The 15,076-nt window shown below is 47.0% G+C and overlaps 2 protein-coding genes across 2 annotated transcripts in view; both read right to left on the minus strand.

Moving 5' to 3' along the window:
* The window catches only part of TMEM170A (transmembrane protein 170A), a 15,680-nt gene extending 10,820 nt beyond the window's left edge, over window positions 1–4,860 (minus strand). Inside the window, exon 1 of the mRNA XM_042780877.1 lies at window positions 4,728–4,860. Within this exon, the coding sequence (XP_042636811.1) occupies window positions 4,728–4,860 (133 nt within the window). The remainder of the gene's footprint in view (window positions 1–4,727) is intronic.
* A 9,010-nt stretch (window positions 4,861–13,870) lies between these two features.
* Window positions 13,871–15,076, minus strand: LOC103196603 (carbohydrate sulfotransferase 6). The gene has a single exon (XM_007940372.2). The coding sequence runs from the start codon at window positions 15,065–15,067 to the stop codon at window positions 13,871–13,873; it is 1,197 nt and encodes a 398-aa protein (XP_007938563.1). The 5' UTR covers window positions 15,068–15,076.

Here is a 15,076-nt window from a genome sequence, read left to right on the forward strand (position 1 = left end):
ATATATATATATATACTTTGCTGGTTTTTGTGTTTCTCTAGAGAACCCAATCCAACACACTGAGGGTCTAGCCCGATCACACCAGTCCTCCTGGAGAAAACTGGAGTTCCGCCTCGTACTACAACTTTATGCTAGGCTGCCCTGACGCTACCTGCCCAGCAGTCTGCATCTCGTCACACTGCCCACTGGGACAGCTCTCTTGCCAGACTCCACTCTCCACCAGGAGAGCCGTCAATCTCCTTCAGGACTCCTACCTGGAGTCTACCTCTCTCCTGACACCACTGCCTGCCCGCTCTCTCATCTCTGGTTTCTGAGTGTGCCCCTCTGGCCTGGGTCACCCACTAGTCTCTTGTCCTACCTTGGGTCTGTCCTGAGCTGGCCTTTCATCTGTTCGTCACACAAATTTAGAGCAAGCCTTCTTAAAAAGTCAGTCAATGCTAATAGGTACGGGGTTTCTTGTGTGACAAAATCACTGTAAAAGTGATTGTGGTGATAGTTGCACAACACTGTGAATATACTAAAAACCAAAGAATTATACACTTAAAAAAAAAAAAAAAAAGTCAGATCATGCTTCTTCTGCTGCAGACATTCCAGTAAACCCATGCAGGAGCTGACCTCACCTCTTCCTCTCCTGCCCACGCTGGGCCGTCCAGGCAGAGGCCACCTTGCTGTTTCTGCGCCAGGACCTCTGAACGTGCTGCGCCCTCACCTTCCTCCACACTTGCATGGCTCGTTCCTCATTTTCTTTAGACTCTTGCTCCAGTGCCACCACCACAAATGGCTTCCCAATCACCTTCTGTACGATGACATCCACCCCAGCACCTTCCCCCTCCATTTACATTCTCTAACGCCACCAACTGCTCTATTCCAAACCTTTTCCGTTTGTTTATTCTCTCTCTCTCCGTTAGAATGAAAGCTCCAGGCAGGAAGGGGCTTGGTGGTTCACCACTTCATCACTACATCTTCACTTCCTGCCTAGAACACAGTAGGCACCCAACAGACACTGAGCATTTGCTGAACAAATAAGTGACTGGTTCATGTGTGACTTGTTCTTGATGCCAGCAATGGTACGAACAAAACATTTCTGGGTTTTAGGTGAACTCTCAGAGGACACACATGGATTTTATTGAAATTCCTAGTTTCTGAAATAAAATGCTATTCCTGATACAAGAAAAGGTCTGTCTTTCGTGGCATTCAGATTTTGTTAACTGACAACAAAACAAGTATGTACTTAGAGTAAGAAGGGTGTCTTAGTTATCAACTGCTGTAGTAACAGAAATACCACAAGTGGATGGCTTTAACAGAAATTTACTTTCTCACAATTAAGGAGGCTACAAGTCCAAGTTCAGGACACCAGCTCTAGAGGCAGGCTTTCTCCTTCTGTGGCTCTGGGAAAAAGCCTTGTCACTTCAGCTTGTTTCCTGGTTCCTTGGACAGCTCATTGTGGCTTGGCATCAATCTCCCCCACCTCTCCTTCACTTGCTTAATTTATTTTCTGTCTCAAAAAGATAAGATTCAAGTGAATTTGCTCTGTAAACTTTCACCCAAATCACAATTAAAAAGAGAGAGAAGCATTTAAAAAAAAAAAAAGACAGACTCAAAATACACCCTAAACTAATCCTGTCTCATTAACATAACAAGGACAACCCATTTCCAAACAGGATTACAACCACAGGCATAGATGTTAGGATTTATAACACATGTTTTTGGGAAACATAATTCAATCTGTAAGAGAGGGTTAGGCAGCAATCTAAATGACTAAATTGCAAATGCAGGTTTTTTTTTAAAAAAAAAATCAATTCAAAGCTTCCTTGTAGTGATGAACCACAGAATATTTGCAGGCAATGATTTTTTCATGAGTTGGCATAAAGTGCAAGTAACCTCTTCTATGGGGCCCAAATGAACTAAGATAGATTCAGGACAACGAATGAAATTCACTCTAAGCAGGCAGTCGTGCCTCAAAGAGGATGGAACTCCACACACCTATCAGACCCCCCATTCCCTTAACAATGAGGCACAGCAAGGAGGGCAGGTGTTCACCTACCACATTCTGATCAACCTGAGCTCAAGGACTACGGATGCTTCAGGCATATTTATACCCCAGTTGAGTCTGTGCTTGACCACATATATACTTAAGGAATGAATGATCCATGCTGATTAACATCCTGAAATTACGCATCCACAGAACCCATAAGCTCAAGTAAATATTGCAGTTTAATGTGTTCAGACCCATTTCCGAAAGCATGCTAATTCCTATGCTACAGATCCGCCACTACGAAACTGCTTAGAAGTAACTTCCCAAATCCATTTTCTCTATCTTTTCTTAAAGAGAGAAAAAAAAGGCAACTAAAAACCAGACAGTCTAAACAGTTTCAAAATATCACCCCATAGATCATTTTTTAATTATGAAAGGATTAAGGCACCTTTTTCAGTGGAGGATCTGATAGATAGCATCTTCAGCAAGTGATCAAATTTAGCATTATCACTAAGGGGACAAACGGACATCAAACGTCTCTTGATGTGATACGCTGGGAAATGTACATTCCACAAAACAATTAGCATGAACATTTCAAAAACGTCAATCTCAAGAAACGGAAACAGAGCAACTGTTTTTAGATTAAATCACACAAAAGAGACAGAACAACTAAATGCAATGTATAATCTTTGGTTAATCCTGGGGAATTTTTTTTTTTTAAAGCCATAAAAAACTATATGGACACCTGAAGAAACTTAAGTAAGACCTGGATATTAGATAACATTATTCAATCAATGTTATGTTGCTTGAGTGTGATACGGTTTTGTGATTATGACTGTTTCACCAGATACTTGTTTAGCATTATAGGGGGTCAAGTTCCATGACATCTGCAACTTACTTTTAAATGGGTCTGTAAAAAATGTCTATGTGTACATTAGACGTGTGTGTGTATATGTATATATGTGTTTTTATGTATACACCTATTTAGAAAGAGAAAGCTAAAGTATAAAAGTAATGATGTCGTATTAAAAGATACATTGGGCATTTACTGTGCTATTCTTCCAAATCTTCAGTAGGTCTGAAGTTTCTCCAATAGTTGGGGGGGAAAAATAAGGAAACAAAAGCAGAGTGATGTGGGCTAGTCGTGCCTACAGACTGCCTGACCAATTCATTTTTCAGGTGAGTTCTCCAGAATGCCATGTGTTTTCATTATTGCTGTCAAACGAGATCCCAGGATCTTCTGAAACAACTCCAGCTACCAGATGATCATTTTGGTTACTTACAAGCTAACATGTGCATCTATCCCGACACTGCTGTTCGGGGCTCTCCAGGTGGTCTGACTTACGAGGACCCCATACACTACTGAAGGAAACGCTGTCTGTCCTGTGCCGTTGCCACGATTTGGCTGTGGATCAGAATGTTGTGATCCACAGGGTTCTCACTGGCTGATTTTTGGAAGTTGAGCCCAGACCTTTTTTCCTAGTCTGTTTTAGCCAGGAAGCTCTGTTGAAACCTGTTCAGTGTCATAACACACAACCCTCTACTAACAGACAAGCAGTGGCTACCTATGAGGTGCGCTGGCTGGGAATCAAACCCAGTCTCCCACAGGGAAGGCAAGAATTATACAAGTGAACTACCGTTCAGTGATACCACAAACTTGGTGGAGAGAACTGCCAGGCAGGTGATACACAGCCAGTCCCAGGTGTCCACTGAATGGCGTCTAGCAGTCACTGCCCAGCAGGTGAGAAATCACAGGTGCCTGGTTTGTGACTGCAGTCAATAATCCTCTCCTTGTCATTGTCTCAGGCCATGTTCTCTTATCGTTTACTAAGTCGAGATATTTGTCAACTTTGCTGGAAAGCCCTCACCTCAACCTTCATTCACCACCTCCCGTCAATGGTCCAATGCAAGTAAGTGAGGATCCCTCCTCGCCCTCCAACTCTTTATTACTTTTCCCAAGTAAGGTAATTTCTCTTAACTTTCTGAACACTTGATACCTTTCTATCATGACTTCACAAAATCCTCAATTCAGGTTCGGCAGCAACTCCAGGGGGAGGAAGAGTTAAAAACGGCTAAATAGAAGCTGAGTCAAAGATTTTGGATTTAAGAGTGGGAAAAACACTCAGCAACAAGTCGCAGAAAGTGACTCCTACAAAAAGAAGCAGATAAAGAGGGTGGATTTGGATGGAGGTGCAAGCGACTAGCAGACAACCGACCTCCAGGCGCAGACTAGAAACACAGGGACCGAGTTCTGGCCCAAACAATTTAGAGTCCGCACTGCAAAAGCGAAAGCCGAGAAGCTTCCAAGGATGACCCAGTTTCCGAGAGGCCAGGCGCCACGAGCCCCAGACAAGGCGCGGACCACCGCCTCCCGGGCTTTGCCAGGTTCACCTTTGAGCCTGGGACGTTCGAAAACTCCAAAGGGCATGAGCAATTCGGCTGGTGGCCCATCTTGTCTCGTTTACCGGGTCCACTTCTGCCCTCCCCTCACCTATTGTCCACCGACCTCGCCCCCAGCGCGGGAGCAGGGGGCGGCCCGACGAGGAAGTGACTGGGGTACCCTCCAGCTCGCAGCAGATGGAACGGAAACTTCCTTCCAGGAGGATAACAACCCTTACTGGGCTAGTCTGCCGGGCCGAGGGGAACCCGGCCGGGAAAAAAAGCAAGAGACCCCCCCCGCAACCGCACACCGGCGCGACAGGGGATCAGGCGGCGAAGCGCGCAGTGCGCAGGCGCGGGGCGGGGCTGGTACCTGGGAAGGAGCAGAGAGAAGTGGAGTTGGGGCACAGGGTCCCGTTGCCCACCCGCGGCACTAGCTTCAGGCTGAGTATCTGCTGAAAGAGTCCGGTTGACCCCCCGCTGCCGCCGCTCGCTTCGTGCTCCATCCCGCCGCCATTCACCGCGGAGAAATGAGGTGAGAGCACCCAAAGCGCTGCAGGAGCTCTCAGGGCCGCTCCTCTCCCCGCGCCTCCGCCAGCTCAGCGTCACTTTTGCCGGGGCCCTCTTCTTCGCCCCACCCCAACGGCGCTGCTAACTGATGGTTCCTCCCTCCAATCACAGGGCGCCGCAGATTGCAGGGGCGGGGCGAGCGTTGTTCCCGCCCCTGGCGTTGCGTACACCTGGGAGAAATTCAGCCTCACAGGTTTCGCCTCTCCTGGAGAAGTCTCGCCTGCTCCAGTAGGACAACGCGCTGATCTGCAGTGCCACCTATAAGAAGGTAGGTGAACTGCATACGCCCCATTAGACCAGAGATGTAGACATAAAATGCATCTAGAAAACAGGGGTCCTAACAGGTTTGTAACGACTGTTTTAGTTAAGACTGGACCTCAGTATTTCCGAAACTTTTATGAAGAGAAGCAGGAAAGTTCTTTAAAAAACTCACTGCCATCGAGTCAGATCCGACTGATAGCGACCACTCCTTGGGTTTCTGAGGCAGTATCACTATGGAAGTAGATTGCCCAACCTTCTTTCCGAGGAGTGGCTGGTGGGTTTGAACCACCAGCCTTAGTTAGCAGTCAAATATCTTAGGCACTACGCCACCTGACAGCATAAAGATTTCATTGTAGGGCAGGTGGAGGGCAGGGTCACATTGTCTCATGTACAGTGCTACCTAGTTTAAAATAAAAATGTAAAAGAGGCTCCAGTTCAGTATGGCAAAATGGAATCATATATTTGTTCTTATCTCCCTTCAGAAGACTCTGTTAAGACCAAAGCAAAGAAACTAAATACAAACAAGCAACAAACAGCATAGCCCTGGAAGAGAAGTTACAAGGCTAAGCAATTTCAACACAGTGCCCAGAGACAGGCTTTTGGTGGATAATGTTAGGAGTCGTCGATAACGATTCCAACTTATAGCGACCCTATGTACAACAGAGGGTCCTACCCTGCACCATCCTCACAGTCCTTGCCAAGTTTGAGCCTATTGTTTGAGCCACCGTGTCAAACCATTGCCTTGAGGGTCTTTCTTTTTTTTGCTGACCCGGTTCTGCTTTGCCAAGCATGATGTCTTTCTCCAGGAACTGGTCGCTCTTGATAACATGACCAAAATACATGAGACAAAGTCTCACCATCTCCCTTCTAAGGAGTATTCTGGCTGTATTTCTTCTAAGACAGATTTCTTTGTTCTTCTGGCAGTCCATGGTATTTTCAATGTAAGATGAATTTATCGAACATTTCCTCTGTGCCTCTCAAGATGTGCTAGATGTGCTAGATCAGAGAGATTAAGCCTCACAGGCTCCGCCCCCTTCTGGAGACGCCTCTCCTGCTCCAGTAGGACAACGCGCTGCTCTGCAGTGCCACCTATAGGAAGGTAGGTGAACTGCGTACGCCCCATTAGACCAGACATGTGCATTATCTAGATGTGCATTATCTCATTAATCCAAACAACTCCGTGGCATAATTGTTATTATTCTGAAGCTGATATTTAAGAGAGAGAAAATTATTTGGCTGAGGTCACAAAATTAGTAAGTGGCCAAGATGGGATTTGAGAGTAGCTAGTCTTCCCAGAGGCCACATGGTTAAGCCCCCACATCATGTTTTGAAGAAGGAAGCCATATCCAGAAATAAACCACAGAGGTGGTGGTGGAAAGGACTGAGAGGGAGGCTAAACACAGAGGGGCTCACTGAGTGTCTACTCAGCAGCACTACCATTTCTCGTCCATGTCTCCATCCCCTCACCTATTCACAGGGTGAACAGGCAACCACATGTTCCAACTGACCCTGGAAGAAACAAAACTTAGGAAACAGAAAATAAATTATTTTTTTTCTAATTAGCATCCTTAATTTTTTTTCTTAATCTCAAGACTTTGTATTCCTAAAACCAAAACATGATGCTTTGAAAAAGGGACAGAAAGCAAGAAAGAGCTCTTAGAAATTAAAACTGTGACTTTCAGATTTTACAATATGAAAGATGAATTGGAAAATAAAGTTGAGGAGATCTCAACTTTAGAGGCAAATGTAAAATAACGGAAAAGAGAAGAGCAAAGATAAGAAAAGGAGACTCGATCTCAGCCTATGTGACTATGAGACCTGAAGAACTAGATGGTGCCTGGCCACCGCTGTCAACCACTCGGAGGCGGATCAATGCCGGAGGGCCTGGTGAGACCTCGTTGGCCCCTATGTAACTATGGCCCCTAGTTACCCTTCAGATCTGGGGTGAACATTCACATCAGGTAGATACACTCCTTGGAGATATCAATTGTGGAAGAACAGAAGGGTACTCTTGGCACAGGGAGACAGCTGGGAGTGGGGTGCGTGGGAGGGAAGGACACAGGGAAGAGATAACTATGGGAGGAAGTGGGAAGAGAGCTGTTACACTGTGGGGAATTGGAGTCAATGTCATGAAACAAAATGTGTATGAAGTGACATATGGAAAATGAATTTGCTCTGTGAACTTTCACCCAAATCACAATAAAATTTAAAAAGAAAATAGAGAAAAGGAGGAGTGAACTAGGAGTTTTGACATCAAATGGGAGCTTCAGGAAAACTGAATAGAGGAACAAGAGCAAGAAAGAAATTTAAAAAACACAGATCAGGAGGTTGCCTGCTGATCACTTGCATCTCCATCCAAATCCACCCACTTTACCAGCTTCTTTTTCTAGAGTAACAAGTATGAAGAGAAACAAGTGCCTGTCAAGTGTGTAAGAGAATGGGGTTGGGGAGAACCTTCACACATCCTTGTGAAATTTCCTAACTATTCTGGTTCCCTAGTGCTGCTCTGACAGGAATATACCACAAATGGGATGCTTTAACAAACAGGAGTTTATCCTGTTACAGCTTTGGAGGCTTTAAGTCCAAGTTCAAGGTGCCAGGCTTTAGGGGCTGGGTGAAAGCCCCTCAACCTTGGGCTTCAGCTTTGCCTCCTGCTCCCAGCCCATGAAGCTGGAGGCTTTTCTTCACTCAGGCAGCTGCTGGCTACTGAGGCCGACAAGCCCAAGGTTGACAAGTAAAAAGGCACAGCCCCCATGTTACCAAACAACATGCAGGCCACTAAATTCAAGTCCAGATGAAGTTCCAAGATCAGCAGGGCATGGCAGGCTGTTGAACAATGACTTGGCTACATATAGGTTTCAAGTGTGCCAAAAGGCTAGAGACCATTCCCAAAGCTGCTGCTTATATATGGGAAGCAGACTACATCCCTAAAGCACCTACTCAGCTGCTTGTGGTACATCCCACCATGGAATTGATTGCCAGTCTCATCATGGGGAATAACTACCACCAGCTGCTCAACCAGGCCCAGCCAAGTTGACACACAACCTTAACTACCACAATAACCAAGAATAAAAAATTTCAGTAGTGAATTTTATGATATGTGAACTGTATCTCAATTTAAAAATTGGGGAAATGGGCTACATGGAAGAAGCCAGATAGAAAATGAGTGCATAGTATACCACAACCTGCGAGAGCTGGCGCCTGTGTGAGGCAGGGACCTGTCAGAGAAGGAAAACTCAGGTACGTTCCACTAAAATAAGCTGGTACAAAAGTGGTCAGACTGTACTTGTCCAAGTTAGAAAACGTGCAAGGCCCGAAAAAAAAAAAAAAGGCAGTCCCTTTGAATTCCTGCTCTCACGGTTTTCACTGTGTATAATCCCATTTCTAGGAAATGTCCAGAAAGGGCAAGTTTTTAGAGACAGAAAGGAGATAAGTGGTTGTATGGGGCTGGGGGTGGGAAGGAGTGACTGCAAACTGGCACAAGAGATCTCTCTGGGCTGATGGCATTATTCTGAAATGAGATTCCTAGTCTTGATTGCACAGCTCTGTAAGTTCACTAAAAATCATTGACTTGTACACTTAAAACTAGCAAAATTTTATAATATATAAATTATACCTTAAGAAATTGTTTTTTTTTTGTTACCTCTTCCCTGTGTCCATCCCTCCATGCACTCCAGCCCCTGAGATGTCTTTCTGTGCACAAACAGCCCATTAAAAAAAAATGGTTTTTAAAAAATGACCAATAGCCTATTAACAAAATTTTGGTTTAGCTTCATCGGAGGGCCTGGAATGACTTTTTAAACATTAACAACCATAACTGTCAGTCATGTTGGCTTTATTCTCTTAAACACAGTTTTTAAAACAGTTTTGTGCTTTGGTTTAGGTGAAAAAAGAACACAGGACTTTAGAAAGATAGCCAAGAGATGTAGTAGATTATTGAAGTGGAAACTTTGTGCTGTGTTGTTAAAGTTAAAAACAGTTCTGTGATTGATAGTTACCTCCAGTGGATCTGAACTTCTTGTCAGGTCTTCAGATTCTGAAAGGACTTTCTGGGTGTGTGGCAGTGACTGGTTTCCTGTAATTATACTCTACCCAGCACAGTCCTTGGAGATAAATGGGGTTGCTCAACTCTCCCCACAAACAAAGAAAGGCCTTCAACTTCCAGAGAGAAACGACAGCTCACCTACAAAGAGCTGAGACTCAGCCTGGCACCAGCCAGGAGGTGGCAACCAGAAGACAAGGCAATACCTGGACTGTTTACGTGGACATTGGTTTTTTTTTTTTTTTTAAGTTTTGCTTATTTATTTTCCATTTAAATTTTTTTTTAAGTTTCACTTATTTTTAATTAAGAAACACTGTGTATTGAATACATGTTTTCCTTCTAATGAAAGAACATTAGCAATATCGTTTATTGGCGTTTCCTTTCTGAAGCTTTTGTTTTGTAAGTTTTCCACTGTCACTTCTCTGCTGCTAGGAATGGGATTTTATATCCACCAAGAAGCTTACCTGAAATAAGATTACTGAGTATAAGATAGGTCATGAAATACTTAACACCGGCGTCTTGTGGTGTATTTCCCAGACTAGGAAAGTCTAGTAGAAGTTGAAGAAACCAATTTATTTAAATAACATTCAATTGTGTATCACATTAGGAAACATTCTGAATTTAGTCCTATACCGAGTCAAATGATGAATTAAGAGGTTAAAAAAAAAAAAAATTTCAGTTTATAGGACTGAGAAAATGTATGTTGCATGTACCCCTGCTTTGAAAGCAGAGTATGTACTCCAGCAAAATTAAACAGTGGTGACCAAAGAAAAGAAAGATGTAGGACATCAGAAATGGTGGGATTATCCCAGGATTGTAAGACTAAGAACTGCTAGACCAACTGGGGCCAAGGCAGGGGTCCCAAGAAAGGGAGTAAGAGCAATATAATAGTTTTATATTGATTACATACTAAAATTATGTTTTGCATTTATTGAGAAGTAGAATATACTGTTAAAATTATTATTATTTTTTTTAATACAGGTACTAGATAATTTGGGAGCTCTGGTAGCATAGTGCCTAAGGCATTTGACTGCTAACCAGAAGGCTGGAGGTTCAAACCCACCAGCCACTCCTCGGAAGGTTGGGCAATCTACTTCCATAGTGATACTGCCTCAGAAACCCAAGGAGGGGTCGCTATGAGTCGGGTTGGACTTGACGGCACATAACAACAACAACAACTAGATAATTTAAAATTATGTATGTGGCTTGCATATATTCCAGTGAGACAACAGTGAGTTAGAAGCTAGCACATCAAGAAGGGTAGAACAGGCCTTTGGAGGCCAAGCCTGAAGGTGGCGCATTCGGGGCCTAAGGCAACACAGAGTCTGTGATAGCCTGCCCTGACAGCTGACACAGTGCTGACAGAGAAGCTATTTTATTGACTGTAAAATATCAAAAAATGTTGACACACCATTGATGTCCTAACAGCTTCTTGAATAACTGGTGGGCTCTATCTCCTATTTTAGGCAACATTTAATCTGTGAGCCCCTCCCATGCTTTGCCTGCCCCTCCTCTACCCACACCAGAGGACTAGGGGTGATTGCTGGACCTAGGCACTTCCTTGCTGCAGCTCAGGGCACACAGACAAGGGGAGGGACTAATTCCAGTCCTAACAGCAGGTAGGCACAGACTAGCTTCTGGTGAAAGGTGGAAGCTACAGGCTGCCAGGAGGTTTCTACCTTCAGCTATATCGCTGTGCAACAAGACACCCCGGCTCACGATGATGTAAGAACAATAAGGTCAATATCCCTCTTTTCCCTCCAACTAAACCAAAACCCAAACCAAACTCACTCCTGTCGAGTAGATTCCGACTCATAGTGACCCCTCCTTTGGTTTTCCATTTCTATGGAAGTAGATTGCCCGGTCTTCCTTCCGAGGTCTTCCTTCCGAGGCGTGGCTGGTGGGTTTGAACAGCCAGTCTTTTGGTTAGCAGTCAGATGCCTTAGGCACTATGCCACTAGCCAAAAACACCAGATCCCCCTTCCCTGCCTATCTTGCAGCCAGGATGTGGAGCCACTATCCAGTTTCCACCAATCCAAGGCCACACCCTGGCTGAGAATCAGACCAGTGACCACAAAAGCATTTCTGCCAACAGTGGGGGCAGCTTCTTGTTTCCAGAGGTGACAGGAACATAATTCTGGTGGCAACTCACAATTCTCAGACCCAGCTGTGTGTCCTGGTGTGATGGGGGGTGTTGTTTCTATCTGTGTGAACCCAAATCTGCTTCCCTATCCACCCGGAGGCTTTTTTTTTTTTTCTTTTTTAAGAAAATAATTTACTGAGCACTTACTGGCTCTCGTTTCCTGAGCTCGAGGCTAAGTCTTCTCTACATATCCAACCTACTGCCAGTGAATCGATTTCAACTTACAACAGCCCTATAAGACAGAGTAGAACTGCCCCATAGGGTCCCCAAGGGTGTAAATCTTTACAGAAGCAGACTGCGTCATCTTTCTGGAGTGGCTGGTAGGTTTGAAAGTATGACCTTTTGATTAGCAGCCAAATGCTTTAAGCACTGTGCCACCACAGCTCCTTTTGGTATTTTGGTCATGTCAGAAGGGACCAGTCCCTGGAGAAGATATCAAGCTTGGTAAAGTAGTAGAAGGTCAGTGAAAAAGGCGAAGACCCTCAATGACACGGAGCAATATGGTGGCTGTGACAATGAGCTTGTTCAACTTGGCGAGGATTGTGAGGATGGCAGAGGACAAGGCTGTGTTTCACTGTGTTGTACACAGGATTGCTATGAGTAGGAACCAACTTGACAGCACCTAACAACCATGACTACACATCCAACAGCTCTTCGATAAGCCCGCTGCTGCCAGACCTAAGTGGTATGGCTTGCAGGTAGGGACCTTGTCCTCTTTTTCAGGGCCTGGCCCCAAATGATGAAGGGAAGTAGAATGATCCCAGAGTCTTTTTCTTCCAAGCTCCTGGCAAACCAGATATAGTTAGCTAACCCAGTGACCTGCCTCACCTGCCCTCCAGGCACTGATCCTGATGCCAACCTCCTCTACCACATGCTAGGCCTGGCTTGCTGCCCCAGCCTCCCCAGGCCACAGGCAAGAGACCAGCCAGCCCTCTCCTCCATTCTACTTCCTCCCTGCCTCCCTGTAGGCTGATCTAGGATCCTGTCCAGATTTTGTGCTCTGGGCCCAGAGCTCACCACACTGTAGCTTCCAGCTGTGATCCTGGCATTGGCTGCATACCTTTGCTTGAGCAAATAAACCGGTAACCAGTTGGTGTGGAGCTGATTCTGACTCAGGTGACCCCAGGATGTCAGAGTAGAGCTGTGCTCCATAGGGCTTGCAATGGCTGCTTTTATTTTTCCTGATGAAGCTGTAGTTTATTTACCAAGGGAAAAAAAAAAGTTTATTTTAAAATTTTAGGTTTAGTATTGTTACAGTGGTAGCACTTAATCAAGGATGATGACTTCAAGTTTGAGAGTTCAAGCTACATACTAAATTACAATTGAATGGAGAAAATCTCAATTCTTGGGAGATGGACCAAAGTACAGTTTTATTACTTACAAAATGTTGTTAATTCAGTGTTTTGCTGATTGTATCCAATTAACTTTTATAAATTTTACAAAAGAGAGCCTTAATTTTTGTAAGAGGTCTCAGTTTTAGTTTAAAAATATACTTCTCTTCTGCCAGGTACAATAACGTAAAGCTGTACACATTTGTGCTTTTGAAGGTAAATAAACGTCAAGGGCTGATTTTTCGAAGTGGGTTACCAAGATGCCTCTAGGCAGACTTGAACCTCCAACCTTTTGATGAACAGCAAAGGATATTAACTTTTTGCGCCAACCACTCCACAGCAAATGGATTTGAGCAAATAACGGGGAAAATCGGACCCTTCTTTGTCTAGGAGGCAGGTCTGTGCATGTAGGAATCACCCTTTTCTTCCCACTGCAGCCTTAGAGCAAAACCCTTCAGCCTTCTCACCGTGAGACCTTGGACAAGTCCCGTCAGTTCCGAGTTTTGCTTGTGCAATGTTACAGGCTGTAAATTATAGTGTGTGTCAGGCAGGTTAATGATTGTATTTATGTATGTGTGCTCCTTCCTGTCAGGAGAAATCAAAGGCTCACCAGAGCTGGGCTCCTGAGCGGTGGCACAGAGACACTCAACGGAGCCCACGGGACAAGGGGCATCATGTCTGATTTCTCACCGAAGATCCAGGTGAATACAAACCAACCGAGTTGATGGAGGTGCACCGGGGCCCCAGGGGATGCGGCCGGATGCTGTGTCGCAGGGAGAGAACAGGCTTCAGAGGCCAGATACCACAACCCCCTCCACCCCCAGACAGGGTGCGCCACACTTCTCAGGTGCTGGATGAAGCTCCCAGTGGAGGAGAGAGTTAAGCGCTTAAGAGTGAGCCAAGGCATCTGGGCTAACTCCCTGTGCCAGAGGACACGCAGGCAAGAGTTTAGCTTTCGTGAAGGGAGCACCCAGAGGGAACCTAGCTCCTAAAGATGTCTCAGAGGAAAGCTGGTAAGTGGGCACCGCGACAAGGAGTGGAGGCCTCTATCCTTTCCCGCTGCACAAGCAGACTCCCTCACTCGGGCCTCTCCCCTCACTGAGAGACTGGGCTCCAACCACACACACACACACACACACACACGCCTCCGGGACCTGCTGGTCATCCCGCTAAGGCCCTGGGTGCGTGGCGGTGGATGATGCCCAGCTGAAGCTGCTCGGGCCACGAGGCAGTACCAGGTCGAGGGAGAGGTCGCGCTGCTCATCCTCGGAGAACACTGGCCGGTAGCCCAGCAGCTGCAGCGCCCCGGCACACAGCTCCTGCACGCGCCGGATCTTGGCGAAGGGCAGAGCGTGGCGCCAGGCCTGGGAGACATTGAGCGCATCCCTCGAGGTGGTCTTGAAGGCCTCGCGGCGCACGCTAGGCCCGGCCCCGTGCGTGATGTTGTGGATCCAGGCCTCGAGCGGCGGCGTGAGGCGCAGCCCAGCAAAGGCGTAGAGCGCACGGATCTCCGGCAGCGGCGCCCGCGCCAGGTCCTCGAAACGCACCAAGCGGTAGCGGCCTCGCAGGAAGGGCAGCGGCTTGTCCATGGCCGCCTCGGCGATGCGCACGTGGCTACGGCACACCTCGCGCACTACGCGCAGGCCCGGGTCGGCCTCCACCCACGTGCCGTTGGTGCCCAGCACGATGCCATTGTCGCGCGCCAGCGCCTTGGCCGTCTGCTCTCGGGAGCGCAGCACTGCCCGCGGGTCCCGCACCAGGTGCACGATGCGCAGGTTGAGCGCGGGGTCAGTGAGCAGCGGGTAGAGCACCTGCAGGTTGAAGAAGCGCACCTCCTTGAGGACCACGTGGCTGTAGGAGCGGCAGGCCTCCTCCACCAGGGCGAAGGGCCGCCGCGCACACAGGGGCTTGCACACGAACTCGCTGCTGATGGCGCCACGAGGGAAGGCGCTGCAGGCCGGCGGCGAGCACAGCGCTCGGCTCACTGCCCACTGGAAGAGGTCTGACAGATTCCGGCGCCAAGGCAGGTAGGCATCGAACACGGCCATGTCGCACAGGAAGACGGAGCGCACCAGGTCACGCACAGCCATGTGCAGCGCCGGTGCACTGCCCTGCGACAGGGCGGTCCACACGTGCCACGCGGGTTCCATCAGGTAGAAGACGTCCGGGTGCTGGCTGAAGAGCTGGCCCACTAAGGATGAGCCCGAGCGCCATGAGGACAATACCAGCACGTGCACACGCTCCTTGCCATCTGCTGGGGATGGTGGCCCAGGCCAACCCGGCCGGGAGACCAGGAAGAGCAAGAGGCCCGTCTGCGCCAGCAGGAGTGCAGTCACCGCAGTGCTGGAGACGCGTGGCAGCCACATGTCACCAGC

The sequence above is a fragment of the Orycteropus afer genome, unplaced genomic scaffold (assembly GCF_000298275.1).
Source record: "Orycteropus afer afer isolate SDZICR_OR568_19922 unplaced genomic scaffold, OryAfe1.0 scaffold00067, whole genome shotgun sequence".
NCBI lineage: Eukaryota > Metazoa > Chordata > Mammalia > Tubulidentata > Orycteropodidae > Orycteropus > Orycteropus afer.

Coding starts and splice junctions, on each gene's coding strand:
- LOC103196603 (XM_007940372.2), bottom strand. CDS start 15,067: ATGTGGCTGCCACGCGTCTCCAGCACTGCGGTGACTGCACTCCTGCTG.